Source organism: Choloepus didactylus, chromosome 5 (genome assembly GCF_015220235.1).
Source record: "Choloepus didactylus isolate mChoDid1 chromosome 5, mChoDid1.pri, whole genome shotgun sequence".
In the NCBI taxonomy this organism is placed as follows: domain Eukaryota; kingdom Metazoa; phylum Chordata; class Mammalia; order Pilosa; family Megalonychidae; genus Choloepus; species Choloepus didactylus.
In genome coordinates, this window is record NC_051311.1 from 139,406,331 (window position 1) to 139,428,758 (window position 22,428).

A 22,428-nucleotide genomic window follows, 5' to 3' on the forward strand; every position below is an offset into this window, starting at 1 on the left:
TTCACAGCTACCAACGGCTGTTCTTCAGGAAGCCAAGTAATAATGGTTTGAAAATCTTGTAATTCTGCCTCTCTGTGAGCTCCCTTCAAAGCTGTGGACAAGTGATCACACTGGGAAGTGAGTTTAAAGTACTACTTGAATGGGCCACCAGAATTGGTGCTATTTAAGATTTTTGACTTGGTTGCCTAACATTTGTGGCCAGTGCACACAACACTGGGTAACCTTCTGCACCCCCATCTCAGGATCCAGTTGACTCCTCTCCTTCCTCCACAGCTCCGAACAAGGGAGCAAAGGGATGGGGGAGTGCCCCCGCACCGCAGGAGGGGAATCTGAAGAGCTTTAGGCAGCAGCTCCTCTTGCTCTTTATGACCATGTCATACATTCTACAAGCCTTCTTGTCTCTTAGGTCAGATATCATAACGCAACCTGGGAACTTATTAAAAATACAGATCACCAGTAGGGTTGGGTGAGCCCAAGAATCTGTATTTCTTATGAACAATCTAAATGCAGTGATCCCTTCCACATCGCAAGGGTTAGGGGCACAGTTAGGGATAAGGGGTCAGCAGAAAATCTGTGTAAAATTTTTTGCACTCCTTCATACTAGCGAAGAAGTCTAAATTTTTTTCATTTTCTTTTATGGGGTGTCTACAGTACCTTATTAATTTTTTTTAAGGTTTTCGGGACTATTGTTGACTTGGGCTTATCATACTGTGGTCATTTGGCACATCTAGGTGAAGCTTACATAGGAATAACCTCCAGGACAGCCTCTCAACTCTATTTGAATTCTTTTAGCCACAGAAACCTTATTTGGTTGCCTTTCTTTTACCCCTTTTTGTCAAAAAGGCATTTTCAATCCCTTGATGCCAGGGTCTAGCTCATTCCCAGAATCCATGTCCCACATCACCAGGAAGACTCATTCATCCAATACTTTATTGGTATTAAAAGATAAAATATGTTGATATTATACAATACTATACTTACATTTTATGCATTTCTGAGTTTCTAAACCTTTGCTATGTCATCTGCTGTCCTTCACATGTCATTGTGGCTTCCACAAAACTCCCAATATGTTGAAACCGTGTTGGGGAAAGTCGCTATGTGAAAGGGGTAACTGTAATTACGATGCTGCCAGTCAAGGGATGGAACCCCTGGCCCAGGGGATAAAGCCCCCACTTTATAACATAGAATATATGTCTGTATAGTCCTCCCTGTCTATTTAGGCTCAATCCCAATTTCTCCAGCAATACTGGAACATACCTGCCCTGTTTTTTGCTCATGTCATTCTTTCCATGTTGAATGTGTTCACCTCTCTGCGTGGCAACACCTATTAATCCGACGTCAGCCCAGTGTTGCCTCTTTCGTGAAGCTCTTGGGCCTTCTTAAGCTGACTTAAGAGGTCCTTTCCTTTTCCCTTGCCTGGGGTGTAGCAATCTGCCCATTTCCTTGTAATTGCACATTTGCATGCCTGACCCTAGATCGGACTAGAACTATTTAAAGGGAGTACCTCTTTTCTTCTTTGATTCACCAGGGCTCAACAGTGCCTGGCACATAATAGATTCTCAATAAATGTTAGGTAGATAAATAATGGGATCATTATTTTGTATCTGCTATCCACTTAGTGTTTTTTTTTTTTTTTTTTTTGCTGAGACATTTATTCTTTCAATGTTAATACATCCTCCATGATTGTAACATTTTTAGCCAAAAACTTTTTATGGTCTGTGACAGTGAAATTGGACTGATATTTACTAATGATATAAAAGGGTCAAAAATGTCTTGAGAATGATTGTACAAATGGTAGGAAGTACACCTACACATAAGGGAAGGTTAGAGTTTCCCAGATTAACATCCTAGGGCTTGGGGGAGGAAGAGATAGAAGAAACTTCAGAAAGCCTGAAAGAGACAATAGAAACCAAAGAGATTTGAAAATTATTTTTCAGGGACCGTCAAATTCAAGTGCAAAGAGTACTAGTGAAGATCCAAGAGTTTGTACTTTTTTATTTCAAATGAGATTGTTATCCTGTTATTAACCTTTGTGTCTATGCTACAAATGACTGTGCTAAATTGCTACTTAGCAAATGACCAGGGGCTTGGACCCAAAGAACTATTTCAAGTTGATTTTACTACCCTTTTTGGCTACATGTACCCTCGGAACCAACCTCACTCTCACCCAACTCCTCTTTGTTACCTCCTGCACTTCAGTGTTATTAGAAGCCAAAATAGCTAACTTAGAGTTGTAAAAGGGTGCTCATTGTTGGATTTTTGTTTCGTTTTGTTTTGTTTTTCATTCTGTGCCTGCTTTAACTTGGTGAAATGAAGGGCTAATTAGGATTTGGATCATTGATTCTTTTTCAGATGGTGAAAAGGCAGATATATCTGCCAACATCTATCCAGACATAAACATCATTACGGGAGCCCTTAAACTGTACTTCAGAGACTTACCCATTCCCGTCATCACTTATGATACCTACTCCAAATTTATAGAAGCAGCGAGTAAGTACTGAGAACTAATTTTCCAACTGTACCAAATTTTTAATAGAATGCTTTTTGATCTCAAGAATATTGAAACTCAGAACTGTTTAAACTATTGCCTGAGCTGCTTGCTTTGCCAAATGAGGGCACAGTGGTCCTACAGTTAACAGAAAACCAGGCAGAGCTCACCAGCTGTGTGTCAAGCCAGGACCAGGCCAACTGGACAGAGCTGAAACTGCATGCCAGGCAGTTGTTTCTCCCTATCATCTGGTGTATGTTGGGAACCCGCACAGTTAGACCTAAATACTGTTGAAAACAATTATTTCTTTAGTAAAAAATCAGATGTTGTTAATGAGGACCATTAGGCAGATTTCTCAGTTCTGACTGATTAAAGTCACACTCCACTTTTTGCCCATTCATCATATGCCAAGAATATACTGTGTCCGGTACTATTCAAGGAACCCTCACCACCTGACTTCCAGTTTTACCTCCTCATCTACCCCACAAGGCAAGTATTATGATTCCCATTTTACAGAAGAGGAAAGCCAGGCTTGGAGAGCTGAGCCCACAGGTCCAGGAACGAGCATCTGCCTTTTTCCTCCTTCAGGTTGCGGTGCTCAATCAGTCAGGCCCACTGGCCTCATGAGAGGAGAAGGAAGGGCTGCCCACTGCCTGGGAAGAGACAGTTGTGAGGATGGGGAGCTTCAGGTGCTGGTGCTAGGATTCATGACTTAGAAGTCAAGCCCACTTTGTGAAGGCTTTTTTAAAAAGGAAATAACCTTTAAAGGTTGAAATGTTTATGTATATGCTGCTAAAAACAGTAATGAGATGCCTGATGGGGAGCTGCAAGGGTCAGCTGGGAGCAGGACACGATGGACCTGCTCCCTGCTAAGGGCATTCGTTCATGGGTCCTGGTGGGCAGTGACAGCTCTGGGAGCTGCAAACCCTCCGTCTCAGGAGGAAGACTGAGAGGGCTTTCTTTGAGTGGCTGCCGACACCTATCAGAGACCCAAAGGGCAGAAGGATACAGGCTTCCTTCCATTGTTCATGTGCATGGTATCTGCTTCCTAACCTGGGCTGTCCACCAGGGCTCGCCGTGCCAACACTCTGGTGCAAAGTGCCATTAATGCAAGCTGAGTTGGCGGCCTTGGCTACTCATGCCTTTCTGTTGCAAAATATATTCAGTTATGGAAGCCTGCCAGGGAAATCGTTGTGAGACAACTTCCAGATAACACCACCAAGTGTAGTAAAGCTTAAATTAAAGCTTTGTCAGTGGGATTTTTAGTCAATTCAGCATTCAGAAGATGGGCAAAGCACAGGCTCTGCATGTGCCATCAGACTGTTAAGCATTTTACTGGACTACAGATTCCTGGAGGGTAAGGACTGTGTCCAGCCTCCCACCACCCACACAGTGACTTTCAATTATAATGTGACATTCAGCCTCAAACCCTTTCTGGAACCAGCAGGATACTAATAAATGGATTTAAATGAAATTTTACCTGGAATCATAAAAATTTATTAGACTTTCCCCCCATCAGTAACCAAATCAAACCAGATTTCTTGTTACTTTCTCTGAAAACCTTAATTTAATGTTACAACCCTGCACTAATATTCATTATGTGTGATCTTCACAGAAATCTCCAATGTGGACGAGAGGTTGGAAGCCGTCCATGAGGTGCTGCTGCTGCTCCCTCCTGCCCACTACGAGACCCTCCGATATCTAATGATCCACCTCAAGAAGTAAGCTGACACCTGTCCACGAACCATTATCTGCCCCTGGGGCAGCTGATGGACTAGAAAAATTTTCTAGCCTTCCTTCCCAGCCTGCTAAGAGAACAGACACTACGTTAAAGGACAGAGCATTGCCTTCTCTGGGCCAGCCCCATTCATTCCTGCTCCAGGCATCATTCCCACGTGCTGGGTCCCATCACAGCCTCATGTGCCAGAGGAGATCGCTGAAGCTCAGGAGGTTAAATAACTGATCTGAAGAGGTGAAGCCAGGGTTGAAGCCCAGGCAGTGTGATCCAGCGCTCACACACCACCCAAATTGGCTGTCGACGCTGCCTCCGTATCTTTATCTTCCTCTAACACAGGCCCTGTGCCCATTCCTCCTAGAGCTCATCCCCAATCCCAACTCTTGAATCTTCCCTTCCTTCTGGGCAAGCACATTTCCGCCTGGATCTCTTGTCTTTTTAGGTGTATTAGTAATCTGCTGTAATAAGTTGCTCCAAAACTTAGCAGCTTAGAACAACAAGTGTTCATTATCTCACCATTTCCGTGAGTCAGGAACCTGGGCATGGCTTAGCTGGGGGCCTCTGGTCCCAGGTCTGTAGTGAAGCTGCAGTCAAGGCGTCAGCCAGGCAGCCATCTCATCTGAAGGCAGGAAAAGGACAGGATTCAGTTCCTCAGAGGCTATTGGACTAAAGGCCTCACCCTGCTGGCTGTTGGCTGGAGGCCACCCTCAAGTTCCTGGCCATGTGGGTCTCTCCATAGGAAGCTCACAACACAACTGCTGGATTCTCCCAGAGCAAGCCAGCGAGACAGCACCCAAGATGGGAGACAGTCTTTTTGCAACCTCATCTCAGAAATGACCTATCATTGCTTTGGCCATACCCGAAACAAGTCCCCAGATCCAACCCCCTAAGGGAGGGGATTGCACAAGGGTGTGAATTCCAGGAGGTGGGGATCCTTGGAGGCCATCTTAGAGGGCACACACCTACTGGGCTTTGTGTGTGTGGTTATGTGTGAGAGCATGTGGAAGAGAGACGGAGATGTTAGGGTGTCTATTGGACTCCAGAGTCTCTGGCTCCAGACTCTTCTCCCTAACTCTTGGGTCTGTTCCCTTTGCTGTATATGTATAATGAGGGTCTTTGAACTGTTGGAGGAGCCCAGAGAGGAGTAAAACTTCTATGCACCTCCCTCTGTGTTTCTGAAAGATATATGGCAATGTCCTATTCTTAGATAAAATAAACCAGAAATTGTCTACACTGCCCAATGTATAGATCTATCCAGCAAGTGACAGGAAGCAAGATGCAAATAATATATAAACAGTAGGTGTTGAGATTTTTCTTTTTCTTAGGCTCTATAAAGATATACAAATACTGTTGCTCAGACTCGGGGTGATCAGAGATGGTAACATTTAGCTCACAAGATTCACCTTTTGATTAGTTTATTGAATTTAAGTGCACAAGTAATTTTTGGATAATTAATAGACCGTAAGTTTCAGACCTGGCTTTTAATTAACTGTAAATTCTTTCTTTCATTGTGATCAATGTCTAACAGTTTGAAGGGTAAAGTACCACTATTAAGAAAAGTGCTGACACTTCCCAGCTGAATGGTAAATGCCAATAATAAAGTCTTTTTATCATGGTGGGAGAGCGAGCCATCTTGTTTGGTCATGTGCAGTGCCTGACTTGATAGGGAGATGTAAGCTCTTTGACAGTAAAGAATAACCTCTTTCTTACCTTCTTTTTAGCTTTGCAGCATGAAAACAATAAGCTGAATTGACTTTCCTAAAGTAATTCTAAATGACTAATCCTAAGTGGCTCCCAAAGACTAGACACAAAGGCATAGCCTTTTGTGCAAAGCTTAACCATGTTTTAATTATATTTTTATCTTCTTTGGAAAACCCACTCCTTTTTAGATCTATTATGAACAGTCTAAAACTTAAATTCCTAAAACCTAGATTATATGTTTATTCCACTAGGAAGGTATTAAAACAACTCCAAAATTTGAGCTTCCTTCTTAAAAGCTCTGCAATTCGTATGTGATTTTCAATTCCAACAATAATTATCGCTCTGGACCTCATCCTGTGGGAGCTAGAAATAATGTCCGAATGCTTTCCCATTTGGCCCCATGCCAGCCACTCCCTGTTCCTTGATAATGGCCTAGCTATTCCTAAACTTGTGGCAGCCCCATCCTGCCCTTAACTTCCCTTCTGGCACCAGTCCTGTCATGAGACAGGGAACCTGCCCTCAGCTTCCCTGCTTTCCAACAAGCAGATCAACAGGCGAGAAGCAACAAGGTGAAAAGAAGACTTCCATATCAGGCTGCACTGAAATACACTGGACAAGCCACTGCCTCCTTAGATCTGTATTCCTTAAATGTCAGCTCCATTTTGATTTAGTGAGAGGGACTGATTTTCTAATTTTAACGATTGCATATGAAGTACATTCACTTAGTAATTCACTTCTCTTGGCTGAAGGCAGAGTCAAAAACATCTGAAAAGGAAAACAAATCAGCAAGAAATTTCCTACTTTTTTATAATTCTTATTCCCCAGATTTTTTTTTCTTTTAATTTTGCAATTTCCCAAACCAGAGAACATCTTGTTATTAAAAGTCAATGTAGACCAGAGAGCATCTTGTACATAATCAGTACATAATTTTGTCCACATGTCTATATAATGTCTGTGTGTGTGTTTTCGCTTTGCAGGGTGACTATGAATGAAAAGGACAATTTCATGAATGCAGAAAATCTTGGGATCGTGTTCGGGCCCACCCTAATGAGGCCCCCTGAAGACAGTACCCTCACCACCCTCCATGACATGCGGTACCAAAAGCTGATTGTGCAGATTTTAATAGAAAACGAAGATGTTTTGTTTTAATCCATCAGGGAAATGAGCTGAATAGCCCAGCCCCATCTAAGTTGATAAGGCTAAAGGAATAAAAACATTTCTTACACATGATTTGTTTTTTTCAAACAAATGACAGAATGTCCTGGACTGCAGTGGACGCCGGGTCGGGTACCGTGTCACACAGACATGTGCCCCCTCCACGTGGGAACCACGAGGAGGGGGGCGAGAAAAGCCCCCCTCCTTGGGTGTTTTGCTGTGCCTCGTATGTATGTCTGTTGTTGCTGGGAGGAGTGATTAAGAAATCTTTCTTTAACTTATTAAAAGTCAGTGTATACCTTTAATCTTCAGTCTTATCAGTAATAAAAGGAAACTTAATTCATAGAGGTACTTGATTTAGTTACGCATTTTCCACTTACAAGAAGACAATTCTATATGTTAAATGTTAAATGAAACCTATATTGTAAAATGTATTTTTATTTTAGCTGCAAGAATGTTACTTTATTTTAGCAAATAGAACTCAATGCAGTGCATTGATTATTACCCAAGTATACTTTGTCCTGCGTTCTTGCTGTGATGCCCTGAAAAAGTTTACCATGAATGCAGTATTACCTTGACATACCTCTGTCATTCTCAATGCTTTCAAAGGAATTTCACCTGCCATTGGCGTCCTGCTTTTGATAGTTTTTGCTATAAGCGCTGACATTCTCCTATCGAGCGGCATTTGTTTATAGCAATTGTAGGATGGTCTAAAACATCCATGTATTTTTCCATAAAAATTTCGTGAATTCCCAAAGGCTGTTTTGGTATTGGCCATAGTCTTCCCATTTCACATGTGTGTATCTTGGAACATACAGAATGTGGACATTTTATGTAAAATGATTTGGGGACACTGGATGTATCTGAGCCGTGTAAAAAGTTAGCACTTTTTCTCTTTTCTCTTTAGGCAAATTCTCTGAATTCATCTGTAATGTCAAGTTGTATTTTTGCCACTTTTCTGTATTTATGAAAAGTGAATCTGCAGAATAATTGCTTTGTTGAAATTTTTTTTCATTTTTGTTTTACAAACAAGCCTATTTTTAAAAGAAAGATTAAAAGTTTGATCTTAGCCAATATTTGTTTACTCCTTATGAAAATAGTTTCTGTATGAATAATAATTTAATATGATCTTATGACTATAGTTCCAGCCTATTAGTTGTATTTATCTTAGCATGAGACTTTTCACAGACCAAAAATTTCTATATTTTGTAACACAGGTGAAAAATATTTAAAACATCAAAAGCTGTAACTTTAGATTTTTTTTTTTTTTTTTTTTTAAATATCTAACTACAATGTCTTCTCCGATTGTCTGAGATGATTCATATAATTACTCGCTGGTCTTGTTTTGGAGTGACCGGAAGAGAATTTCTGTGTGTGTTAAGTGGTGCTGAAAAGAGTTCAGTCCTTGTCCTGAACCAGCCCCATGGGCTCTGCTGACAGCTCCATTGCCCACGGGCATCAGAGTGGTTCTGCTTGGTCCCTGCTACAATTGTTCTTCCCACTCTCAAGATGTGTTTGTTGTCGCTTATGTACTTCTTGATACTGTCAAAAACTATCTGGACATGGTTTTATTTTGTGAAGTGCACAATACTTTGTAATTTATGATAGTGTCAATGGAAGAAAGAGCATTAAACGTATTAAATTCTTCTGCCTATTATTTTGGAGAAGGCACATGAAAATTGTATTCGGGTGGGGCTGGGGGAATCTTCAAAACTCTGTTCCTGGACAGATTTTTTTTTTTTTTTAGTTCAGTTTTATTGAAATACATTCGCACACCATACAATCATCCATGGTATACAATCCACTGTCCACAGTATGATAACATAGTTATGCGTTCATCACCACAATCTATCTCTGAAGAGTTTCCTTACATCAGAAAGAACCAGAACAAGAATAAAAAATAAAAGTGAAAAAAGAACACCCAAATCATCCCCCCATCCCACCCCATTTGTCCTTTAGTTTTTATCCCCATTTTTCTACTCATCCATACACTAGATAAAGGGGTGTGATCCACAGGGTCTTCACAATCACACTGTCCCGGACAGATTTTGACCATAGATTTTTTGCAATCACTGAAACACGATGAAAAACAGAAGCATCCCACGGGGCCCCTGCATCGCCACTCCACCAGCTTCCTCCTGTGGAGTCTGTTGAAGATTCTGTTCTGCAGCCTCATTGTCGGTAAGACCCAGCGCGTTAATGCGGTGGGATCTGAGCGAATCCCATCAGGCCATTTTTAGGAAGGGAGCAGGAGAGTTTGGGAACCAGAAAGCCCTGAGTGGAAATGCCAGCCCTGCCTGCATTACCAGCTGCACATGGTCTTGGAGATGTTTCCTCATCTGAAAAACTGCACCTAATATTCTGATTGTAATATCTGAGATGAAATTATGACCTAAATTAATCATTAATCATTATTTCTCATTATTATCATTATTACTTTAAGAGTCATGGCTTAGAACAGGAAAGAATGTAAACTGGGGCAGGGGATGGAAGATGTACGAGGAAGAAAGGTGCTGGTGATCCCTGGTGAAATCCAAGTCCAAGTAATAATGAGGGATATTATAACAGCGTTCTGTAATTTAAGGAGGGTTCACTTGACTCCTTTTCTCAAATGTGATTACAGCACTTGATCCCCTCTGCCTTGCTTTAATCTAAGCTGCTCATCCGCACCTAATCTCCTGCCCCATCTGGCAGCCTGACATGGCTCCTCTTACCTGGCTTGAAAGTCCTGCCATGGAATGGCTCTAGTAGTCAGACCATAAAGGAGACAGCATTATTTCTAGAAACTCATGCTAAATTGTCCATAAATGGCCTGGGGGAGGTGGGACATGGGTAGGAACAGTGGGAGAAGACAGTGTGAGGATGGGAGGAAATGCTTTTGCTTTCTCCCAGTATGGTAAATGGGCATTTCCGATCACCTGGTTGACAGCTTTGGAAGGCATCAGGAGTCTGGATGGCCAGCAAGAAATAAGGCATACACGTTTCTGGAGAGGAGAGGAGCTAGTTGGAGGGCTCATGCAGAGGCATTTTAAACAGATGAACTGGAAAGGCAGAGGGAGGGGGAAGATGATGGCCGAGTGAGGGGCAGTGAGGGGAGTGTAGGAAAGAAAAATACCATAGAGCTGCCTGCATGCATGGGCTGCCTGATGCCCACTGAAATCCCAACCCCGCTGGTATGTAAGTTCTCAAGTTCTATCATTCCCCAAACTTTTGGTTTTAAAATTTTAATATTCATTAATTTTTTGGCAAATTTTCAGTAAGCACTTATTAATGGATCAGACACTGTGAAAACATGAAGGCAAGAAGAGGCTTATCTCACCAAAAGAAATAAAAAATAAGTTTAGTTTGGCGTGGAAAGAGTTTAAGGTTTTTGGACTTTTAACATAAGGGAAATAGGAGCTATTTTTTTTTTTTTTCAAACATTTAATTTTGGAATAATTTTAGATTTACAAAAAAGTTGCATAGGTAGTCCACGGAGTTCCCATAGTCCCCTAACCCAGTCTCTCCTAATGTTACAATTACATAACCATGGTACATTTGTCAAACTAAGAAACCAACATGGGTGCATTATTATTAGCTAAACTCCAGACTTTATTCCGATTTCACTGATTTTTCAACTGATGTTCTTTTTCTCTTCCAGGATCCCATCTAGGGATCCACATTACACTGAGTTTTGGATGACACCCTTGGATTTACAGTTTTAAAAGATCACTTGCTTGATTGTGGATTGACCAGAGACTCTGTTGGTGGTTTGGGGGTCATGAGAGTAGACATAGGGAGGGAGTTAGTGTTTATTGTTTTAATAGAGGACTATGATGATGGTAGCCTGGATTGGGTGGCAACACACAGACAGGATTGAGTCATACTTAGAAGGTAGAATTAAAAAAAAAGTTTGGTTATGGATTGGATTTAGGAATCAATGATGACTCCAAAGTTGCTTAATTGGCCAACTGGGTAACATTTACTGAAATGAATAACATGGAAAGAGGAGCTGGGGATTATCGTGGAAGGGCAGAAGAAGTAGGGACGATGATAACTTCCATTTTAGACATGACGAAATGGAGATACCTGTGAAATTTCCAAGCAGAGGTGTTTTATGAGCAACTGCATCAACCGACTAGGACTGGAGATAAGGATTTGGCAGTGACCCACTGGAGACAACAGTTGAAACCATGGGGTTGAATAAGATTACCCAGAGACCTGGCAGAGAAACACAAGAAAGGCCAGGTTCTGAAGTTCTGGAGCACCAACATTTAAGAGAGGGGAAGGGAAAGCGGGCGAGTGCATACAGTCCTTTTAATATAATAAAATATAGAATATCTCCTGAATGCGGTTCAGAAAGTCTTTCCCCTTCTTCAGGTCTGCTTCTTAATTTTCTATTCCATTTTCCCTGGTTCCACTTAGATTTATTTTACTACATGCAAGGCACCACCTTAGAGCTTGTGCTTTGGAGGAGTTTGCTTAGTCAGATGTTTTGTAATGCAGATGAGTCAGTGTCATTATTTTTCTACGTTGAATTGGAAAGATTTTTATCATACTCAAGGACCTCCTTTCCTGTTTCCTACTGTTAGGTACGTACTTCTAATACAGCAGCTATCACAAAGTACAGCAATTGCTTATACATCTGTCCCCACTAGAGAACAGACCCCTTGAGGTCAAGTACCATGGAGACCACATGCTGGTCTGGCACTCTCTGATATATCCTGCAACTCTCAACTGCCACCTCCCTTCTGAAACTCTCTCTGGCTTCCCCAGGTGGAGAACATAGTAGGTGCAAGCCGTAAAGGTGGGAAGCATGGCAGGCTCAGGGGACTACAAAAAGTTGAGGATAATCAGAATATGAAGTATAAGGGCAAAGAATGGGGAATGATATGAAACAAGCAGGCCTGGGTGAGAGAATAAGAAACCTTATGTGCCAAGCAAAACTTAGAACATTCTGACATAGAAAAATCTGTCTGGTGGCATGTTAAGGATGAACCAGAGCATGTAAATTTAGAGGCATGGAAGCTAATCAGGAAGCTTTTATAGGCTTTGAGAGTCTGAACTTGGCTCACAATGGGAGGGATGGAGAAGAGGCATGGATGTGGAAGAGATTTAAAAAGTTTTCAGACTACTGAATTTGAAGCCAGGATTACAAGGAAGAGTCATGGTGACACCCATATTTCTGTGTTTTGTTTTGCAATTAAATGCCTATTTAGGAAGATAAGAAAATATAGGAAGAGGAGCAGGTGCCGCAGGGTTCATTTTGCATGTGGTGAGTTACCGTGCCAGTGGCTCACCCAGGTGGAAATGTCTGGTGGGCTGTTGAACATGTGGTCTCGGAGCTCAGGAGAGAGGGACAAGCTGGAGCTGATGTGACTCACTCAGATTGTATGGAAGGCCCCTGTGTAAGAACAAAATCTAAGGAACAGGTAAACTTTGAGAACTTCCTAAGGAAGACCAGGAATAATCAGAGAAGGAGAGTCAGGAATGTAAGATAAAAGCAGGAGAAGACTCAACTCAGGGCTGGAGGGCCACCAGGGCCAAATGCTTGCTGAAAGGTGACAAGGTGATGAGTTCCCCTTTGGATGTGGCAATTAAGAGGTCACTGGTAATTTAGTAAGAACATTTCAGTGGGGAGGATGTGGTGAAAAAGACACATTGCTGAACACTCCTGGGTGAATGGGGTGAGAAAAGAAGAGAGAGCCTGTAATCAAGCTTGACTAAGAAAAAGAGGCTTATAAACCTCATATGTATAGTATATCACCTATGGGAGCAAATTTTTTTCATATATTTCATTGTTGCCAAAAATTGTAGACTTTCTTATAAAATCTTATGCTTCAAAACCATCTTAAAAGTTAAGCAAGTGTAACTGTAACTGATTTTTGGTCACTCTAGTTGATAAGCACGATACCATTTTTCCCTATATCCTAATGTGTGAAATAAATGCGATATTAGTTTGTCTGATTCCCTAATCTGAAAATGGAAATAACAAAAAAAACGCCCTCCCACCCTCTCAGAGTTCTTTTAAGGATCAATTGAGAGCCTGAATGTGAAAATGAAAGCTCAAAGTAAACTGTACAGTAATGCACAAATGTTAATTATTCTACAAAGTCTCATCCTTCCTAAACCAATCCCCTGCCAGATGGAGCAGGCCGAGCTTAGTCCATCAGTTGGCAGGTGTGGGGATGGGAAGCCATGGAGCTGGAGCAGGGGTTCCTGCCAGAGGATATACGGCACTCCATGAGTCAGGTCAAGTGCAAGTCCACTGAGGAAAGCAAGTTCAGACTCGAAGTCCAAACAGGGGCGACCTGTAGCAAGTCCTCATAAGGACAAACTTTAGTGCCACACATCAAGAGGGACAGACAGGATTATACATGCATAAATGTGCAGAATGTATGTGTGTTTGAAGGGGGAAGAGAGAATGGTTCTTTTCCTTTTCCTTGGGTCAGTGCTAAAATCCTTGAGGTCTTCATGAGCCAACTGGTTCATAACTCTTCAATGGGTCAAGGTGACCACTCCTCACCTGTTTCCAAAATGTAGAATGACAGTCTCAATGTGGCAAAGCCAGTATCATACCAGGTGCACACATAGAAGCTTCTTCAGCATGGATTACTGACGTATCAATAAGGAGACAATAACACAAGAAGTGGTAGATGCAACAGTCAGGATATTTTCTGCTGCACATAACATAAAACTCTGACACCAAAGGATTAAACAATGGGGACATTTATTATCACAGCTAGAAGTCCAAATGTAGGCTGTCTCCATGGATGATTCTTCATTCCCACTCTGCCATCCTCAGCTGACTTTCTCCCTCAGGCTTTGACTCTCGTGGTTTTGAGAAGGTGCTTCAAGGACAAACAGGACAATGCCTCTCTCTTCCTGTGTGTCCTATTTAACAGCAAGGAAACCTTCCCCAGGAGTCCCCTTACATTCACTCCCTCCAATCTCATTGGACAGAATGATGTCATATCCTCAAAGCAAGGGGATTGGGTTACCAGGATTAGTTGAGATCAGGAGTTCACCAAGTATGGGCCCTTGACCAGCAAAACCCTCAACTGAGACTTGTTAAAAATGCAAAGACTCAGGTCTGACTTACTGAATCAGGGAGTAGCTCCCTGCAATGTTTGTTTGTTTTTCTAAACAAATCCTCCAGGTGACTCCAATGCAGGATAAATTTGAGACCACTGGGTTAGACAAAGCAGGATTACACCTGAGCTGGGGAGCAATCTCCCTTCTCCAAGATGTTTGGATATGTGAAGAAAATCAGGATATATTGGCAAAGAAGAAGGCAACAACTCGGCAGCACTGAGGAGGTTGTTCAAACTCTCAGAGCCTGCAAAGAACACCCCCCACACACACACCATAAATCCCACCCTATGTGACCCTCAGTGACCAAGGTGTCCATAGGTCTTACCCCTATAACCATTGTATCAACTCTATCCTAATATAATATAATATCCTATTATATAGCCTATAATATTTGCCTAAACTGTCAGCTTCAGGAGAGCAGGAATCTGCTCTATTTTGCTCACTCTACCCCAGCATCTAATGAGCTCAGCACCTAGCTCACAATAGGCACCCCCACCTGTTCTAAACTAATGACGTAATCCTTCTACAAATATTTGAGGGCATATTGACTGAAATATAATATTGACTAAAAATGCATATTGACTCTCATACATCATTTGCAGCTGTACTCAATATCAGAGACCCCTTCAGTTTCTGAGGGTTCCTCCTTAGGCAGGGACTTTATCTTTGGAGGTAAAGATATTTAACTCACCTAATCTTCACCATCTTCTTTCTCCTTTTATGCAGTAGGAATGATGAAGCCTCAAAATAACTCAGTTTGGAGTATCTGAAGATCTCTCTCTGGTTGACTCAAAGGCTATACAGCTAGTGCTAACTTTATTTGTCTAGGATCTAGGACAATGTGTCCAGACAGCCCTCCTGCTTAACTCCCGTCTCCATCACTTTCTAACAGTGTCATTTAGGGAAAGTCACTTTACTTCTTAAGCTTCAATTTCCTTGTCATTAAAATTAACTAATACCAGCTCCTATTTTATGAAATTATTGTGAGGCTTAAATAGGATAATCTATGTAAATCACTCAGCATAGCATTTGGGGCACAGAGTATGCATGCAAATGCTTTTTAAAAAATCAACAGCTTATGGAAATTTTTATGAGACTACCTGGACCATCAGTATCCTTTTTAGCAGTTGTAAGGCACCATTGCTTGCCGGTAAAGTAGCAAATAAGGGAGCTATGGGAATTTTAGCAGTTAACTGCCCAAGGAGCTTTTGAAGCTGAGCCACAGCTGTTATCAACAGCACGCTATAGTAGAAAGCAGTGGGGTATCCCTACCAGAGCACTGGTTTAGCATCACAAGGCCTGGCTCAGTCACAGATCAAGGCTTTTAACATCTCTGAGACTCAGGTTGGAAGCTTTGAAACGTGAAAAATACTGCCTGCCTGCTTGACCCAGCAATCTCACAGGGTTATCGCTGAGCGCAGACCGGGTGGGAGCAGAGATGGAGCCCGTCACACACACCCTACACCCACCGTGATGGGCTTCTGTGCTCACACTCTGTTGCAGGTGCCCTTCCCAGAGTCATTAACGGCCTCCTCGTGGCTTCAGGTTTTGCTTACTTGGCGTTTTAGTTTCCTAGGCTGCTCAGAGCAAATACCATGAAACAGTGCAGCTTAAACAATGGGAATTTATTTGCTTATGGTCTGAGACTGGGAAAAAGTCCAAATCAAGGCATCATCTAGTCGACGCTGCCTTGCCAAAGGCGGCTACCAGCGATCCTTGGTTCCTCTGCCACATGGCAAGGCACATGGCAGCATCTGCTGGTCTCTCCCTTCTCTTCCGTGTTTCATTGACAAAGCTTCTTGCTTCTGTGGTGCGTTCCCTCTCTCTCCCTCTCTCCCTCTCTCCCTCTCATGATACCGGTCTCTCTTAAGACCCATCCTGCATGAGGTGGGTCACGCCTTTACTGAAGTAGCCTCATCTAATCTCCTACTTACAATGGGTTCACACCCACAGGAATGGATTGGATTTCAGAACATGTTTTTTCTAAGGTACACATAGCTTCAAACCACCACATTTAGCTTCGTAGTAGCTGAAACAGTTGACCACTCCCTAACCCCTCTTTCTTGGCTGCTGTGAGGACACCCCCTTCTCCATCCTCTGCTCAAACTCCTCCACCTATCGCTCCTTCCTCTACAACAGCAGCCCGAGTCCCTCGAGGCACCCTCCAAGGCTGCTTCTCTCCTCCTCCCCGGGCAATCTCATCCACCGTCTGGCTTCCAATACTGTCAACAATCCAAATCATTCCTACACTTCAGTAAGCTACCCAATGCCTTGTAATAAATCCCCTTCTGCTGAAACTAGCTAGCATGTGACATATTGCCCATGGCCAAGGTCCCTGATGAACATGCCCAGGACCCCGTCGCTCAGCTCTTTAAAATCTTCACGTCTGCCTTACTGCATTATATTAACACAATTTAAAAATTCAGGATCAGTTAAAGCCCTTGATCCCATTCTCCTGTCTTCTTCCTCATTCCTTGGCACATTTTTATACTCTCCTTACGTAAGTTCAATGCATACCATGCTTTATGAAAATGGTATCATACTCGATACTGTCTTTCTACAACTTACCTTTTTGTCCTCAGGAGATGATTTTGAAATGCATCATGTTGATATAGTTAGATCTACTTCATCCATTTTAACTGTTCAAACATACCTTATTTATTCTTTCTGCTGGTAGGTACTTAGATTGTTTCCTATTGAAAACAAAGCTTCAATGAACATTTTAGTTCATGTCTCCATGTGCTAGAAGTAGCATTGCTCGACATGGAGGATGCTATCTGAAATATACTTAATTGTTTTTAATTAGAAAAGTAGTGTATTTACAGAAAAATCATGTGTAAAATAATGGGTTCCCACATACCACTCCATTATTAACCCTTTGCATTGGTGTGGTACATTTGTTACAACTCAATAAAAAATATTTTTATAATAATACTATTAACTATAGTCATAATTTCACTTAGCGTTCACTGTTTGTATCCTACAATTCCATGGATTTTTTTGTGTGTTAATTTTTATTCTAGTAACATATATAAGACCTAAAATTTCCCCCTTTTAACCACATTCAAATATATAATACAGTGCTGTTAATTACATTACCATGTTGTAATACCATCACCACCATCCATTACCAAAACTTTTCCTTTGTCCAAAATGGAAAACTTTGTACATGTTAATCCTTAATTCCCTATTCTCTACCCACACCCTGCCCTCTGTTATCCTATATTCTATATGAGTTTGCTTATTCTAATTATTTCATATCAGTGAGATCATACAATATTTGTCCTTTTGTGCCTGGCTTATTTCATTCAACATGTCTTCATGTTTCATCCTTGTTGTCGCATGTATCAGAACTTCATTCCTTTTTATGGATGAATAATGTTCCATTGTATGTATATACCACAGTTGGTTTACCCATTCATCAGTTAATGGACACTTGGGTTGCTTCCATCTTTTGGCAATTGTGAAATAATGTCACTAAAACATGAGTGTGCAAATATCTGTTCAAGTCCCTGCTTTCAATTCTTTTGGGTATGTATCTAGAAGTGAGATTGCTGGATCATATGGCAATTCTATACTTAACTCTAAGGAAATGCCAAACTGTCTTCCACAGCAGCTGCACCATTCTACATTCGCACCAGCAACGAATAAGTGTTTCTATTTCTCCACCCAATACTTGTAATTTTCTGTTTTTTTAACAGTAGCCATTCTAGTGGGTGTGAAATGGTATCTTGTGGTTTTGATTTGCATTACCTTTGATTTGTAATGGCTAATGATGCTGAGCATCTTTTCATGTGCTTTTGGCCATATGGATATCTTCTTTGGAAAAATGTCTATTCAAATCTTTTGCCATTTTTAAATTGGGTTTGTTTATCTTTTTGTTGTTGAGTTATAGGATTTCTTTATGGATTCTGGATTTAAACCCTTATCAGATATGTAATTTCCAAATATTTTCTCCTCTTGTGTAGGTTGTTTTACTTTCATGATAAATTCCTTTGAGACACAAGTTTTTAAGTATGATGAGCTTCCATTTATCTATTTTTTCTTTAGTTGCTTGTGCTTTGGGTGTGAAGTCTAAGAAGCCATTGCCTAACACAAGGTCCTGAAGATGATTCCCTACATTTTCTTCTAGGATTTTGATAGTTTAGTTCTTATATTTAGGTCTTTGATCCATTTTGAATTGATTCTTGTACATGGTATTAGATAAGGGTCTTCCTTCATTCTTTTGCATATGGATGTCCAGTTTTCCCAGCACCCTTTGTTGAGGAGACTATTCTTTCCCAATTGAGTGGTCGTTGCCACCTTGTCAAAAATCTGTTGGCCATAAATGTGAGGGTTGATTTCTGAACTCTTAATTCAAATCCATTGGTCTATTTGTCTGTCCTTGTCCAGTGTCATGGTATTTTGATTACGTGGCTTTGTAATAAGTTTTAAGATTGTAAAATGTGAGTCTTCTGACTTTGTTCTTCTTTTTCAAGATGGCATTGGCTATTCAGGACCCCTTACCTTTCCAAATGAATTTGATGATTGGCTTTTCCATTTCTGCAAAGAAGGTTATAGGAATTTTTATTGGGATTGTGTTGAATCTCTAAATCACCTGGGGTAGAATTAACATCTTAATGATATTTAGTCTTCCAATCCATGAACACAAATGTTCTTCTATTTATTTTGGTCTTTGATTTCTTAGATTTCTGAGCACAAGTCTTTTACATCCTTTGTTAGATTTATGACTAGGTGTTTGATTTTTTTAATTGCTATTTTGAATGGAATTTTTTTCTTGATTTCTTCTGATTTTCATTCACAATAGTGTATATCAATAGATACACTAATGCATCAATACACCAGTGTATCAACAGATACACTAATGATTTTGGGGTGTTGATCTTGTACCTCACCAACTTGCTGAATTCATTTCTTGGCTCTAGGAGCTTTGTTGTGGATTTTTCAGGATTTTCTGTATGTAGGAGAATATCGTCTGCATATAGGGAAAGTTTTACTTCTTCCTTTCCAATTTGGATGCTTTTTATTTCTTTTTCTTGCCTAATTGCTCTGGCTAAAACTTCCTGTATAATGTGGCGGTGCCATCCTTGTCTTGTTCCTCATCTTAAAGGGAGAGCTTTCAGTCTTTCACTTTTAAGTATAATCATGTTGAGGAAGTTTCATTCCATTCCTAGTGTTCTGAGTGTTTTTATAAAGAAGGGATGCTGGATTTTGTCAAATGCCTTTCTGCATCAACTGAGATGATCATCTGTTTTTTGGTGGAGTTTTTTTAACCTTCATTCTGTTAATGTGGTGTATTACATTAATTGATTTTCTTATGTTAAACCACCCTTGCATACCTGGGCTAAATCCCACTTGACCATGGTGTATAATTCTTTGAATGTGCTGCTGGATTCAGTTTGATAAAATTTTGTTGAGGATTTTTGCATCTATATTCATAAGAGATATTGGTCTGTAATTTTTTTTTTTCTCATGGTATCTGTATCTGACTTTGGTATGAGGATGTTGGCCTCATAGAATGCATTAGGGAGTGTTCTCTCCTCTTCAATATTTTGGAAGAGTTTGAGCAGAATTTGTTTTAATTCTTCTTGGAATGTTTGGTAAAATTTCCCTGTGAAACTGTCTGGCCTTGGTTGGGAGGTTTTTTCCCTAGGATTTTTCTTTGTTGGGAGGTTTTTGTTTACTGATTTAATTTCTTTACTAGTTATAGGTTTGCTGAGATCTATTTCTTCTTGAGTCAGAGTAAGTAGTTTTTGTGTGTTTGTAGGAATTTTTCCATTTCATCTAGGTTATCTAATTTTTTTGGCATACAGTTGTTCATGGTATCCTCTTAATGGACTTTTTCATTTCAGTGCTGTTGGGAGTAATGTCCCCTTTTCATTTCTGATTTTGGTCATTTGTGTCTTCTCTCTTATTTCTTTCTTCATCCACCTATCTAAAGGCTCATCAATTATATTGATCTTTTCAAAGAACCAACTTTTTTTTTAACTCTCTCCGTTGTTTTATATTTACTCTATTTCATTTATCTCCACTCTAATCTTTGTTATTTACTTCCTTGTACTAACATTGGGGTTTTGTTCGTGCCTCTTTTTCTACTTCTAGCTTTCAGGTTAGGTCTCTGATTTGAAATCTTTCTTCTTTTTTTAATGTAAGAATTTAGAGCTATAAATTTCCCTCTCAGCAATGCCTTTGCTGCATCCCATAAGTTTGGTATGTTGTATTTTCATTTTCATTCACTTCAAGATATTTCCTAATTTCCCTTGTGATTTCCTCTTTAACCCATTGTTTGTTTAATTTCCACATATTTGTGAATTCTCCATTTTTCCTCAGTTATTGATTTCTAACTTCATCCCATTATGGCCTGAGAAGATACATTCCATGATTTCAATATTTTTAATTTATTGAGACTTTTTTTTTTTAGCCTATGATATGGTCTATTCTGGAGAATGTGGAGAATGATTCATGTGCACTTGAGAAGAATGTATATTCTGTTCTTGTTGGATGAAGTGTTCTATACATGTCTGTCAGATCTAGTTGGTTGAAAGTGTTGTTCAAGTCTTGCACTTCCTTATTGATCTTCTGTCTAGATATTTTATCCATTATTGAAAGTGGTGTGTTAAAATCTCCTACTATTAATATAGAATGATCTATTTCTCCCTTCAAATCTGTCAGTATCTGCTTTATATATTTTGGGGCTCTGCTGTTAGGTATGTATATTTTTATAATTATTAAGTTATGGCTTCTTGTTGAATATTGACCCCTTTATCAGTATATAATGACCATCTTTGTCCCTCATAAGAACTTTTCACTTAAAGCCTATTTTATCTGATATTAGTATAGCTATCCCAGGTCTATTTTGGTTACCACTCATGTGGTTCCTTTCAACCTACGTATATCTTTGAATTTTAGGTGAGTCTCTTGTATATACTTGGTCATGCTCTTTTTATCCATTCTGCCAATATCTGCCTTTTGTCTGGAGAGTTTACTCCATTTACATTTAAAGTCACTACTGATAATGCAGGACTTTCTTCTGCCATTTTGCTATTTAATCTTTGTAAGTCTTACACCTGTTTTGTTCCTCAATTTTTCTACTGATGCCTACTTTCATATTTACTTGACTTTTTGAATTGCATCATATTGAGTCCCTTCTTATTTCTATCTGGATATAATTTTCATCTATTTTCCCTGTGGTTACCATGGGGTTAAAATTTAACATCCTAAATATATAACTCTCATATTTGATTTGATATGAACTTGACTTCAATAGTATACACATACACTTTTCATAAACCTCTCTCCCCCAATCTTGTTTGTACTTAAATTATATCTTTGTATATCGTATATCCAAAACCATAGATTTATCATTACTTTTTACGTGTTTGCATTTTAGTACTTGGAGGAAGTAAGAAGTGGAGATGCATACCAACAATACAATACAAGAGTAATGGCATTTATAATGACCCAAACGGTTACCTTCACCGAAGGACTTTGTTTATTTTCTTTAAGTTTATCCTGTTTGGTGTTCTCTGCGCTTCTTGGATGTGCCCAATAAATGTTCATATCTTTTGCTTGGATTGGTAAGTTTTCTGTCATTATTTCTTTGAATATTCCTTCTTCCCCTTTCTTTATTCTCCCCCTGAGAGTTCCATAATGTGTATATTGGTACACATTATGCACCAATCACCTGATGGTGACCCAGAGGTCTTGTAGATATTTTCACTTTTTATATTTCTTTTTGTTCTTTCTGTTCCTCAATCTGACTCATTTCAATTGTCTTGTCTTCGAGTTCACTGATTCTTCTGCCAGCTCCAATCTGCTGTTGAAACCCTCCTGGGAATTTTTCATTTCAATTATTTTGGTCTTTGACTTCAATATTTCTGTTTGGTTCCTTTTTAAAATTTCCATGTCTTTATTGAGATTCTCATGTTGTTCATTCATTGTTTTTCTGATATCCTTTAGCTCTTTCTCAGTATTTTCCTTCATCTCCTCAAACATATTGAGATAATTTTTTTAAAGTCTCTGTCTGGGACGTCCACAGTTTGGTCTTCTTCATTGATATTTTCTGGATTTTTATCTCTTCCTTTGGATGGGCCATCATTTACTATTTCTTTGGTTGTCATATAATCTTTAGTTGCACACTGTACATTTTAATGTTCTAAAATGTTAACTCTGGGATTGATTGCCTGAGATGTCTCTTTCTTCAGTTTATATCCAGCTAGTGATATGACAGATTTTCTTGAGTGTCACGGCTTCCCAAAGCTGCACTTTCGTGACT

General features: G+C 40.0%; 1 protein-coding gene across 1 annotated transcript in view; it reads left to right on the plus strand.

Annotated features, from left to right (window-relative positions):
* CHN2 (chimerin 2) overlaps window positions 1-8,736 on the plus strand; it is a 297,938-nt gene extending 289,202 nt beyond the window's left edge. The window contains exons 11-13 of the mRNA XM_037836971.1: window positions 2,353-2,490; window positions 4,104-4,209; window positions 6,902-8,736. Coding sequence (XP_037692899.1) covers window positions 2,353-2,490; window positions 4,104-4,209; window positions 6,902-7,073 — 416 coding nt within the window. The 3' untranslated portion in view covers window positions 7,074-8,736. The remainder of the gene's footprint in view (window positions 1-2,352; window positions 2,491-4,103; window positions 4,210-6,901) is intronic.
* The last annotated feature ends 13,692 nt before the right edge of the window (window positions 8,737-22,428 follow it).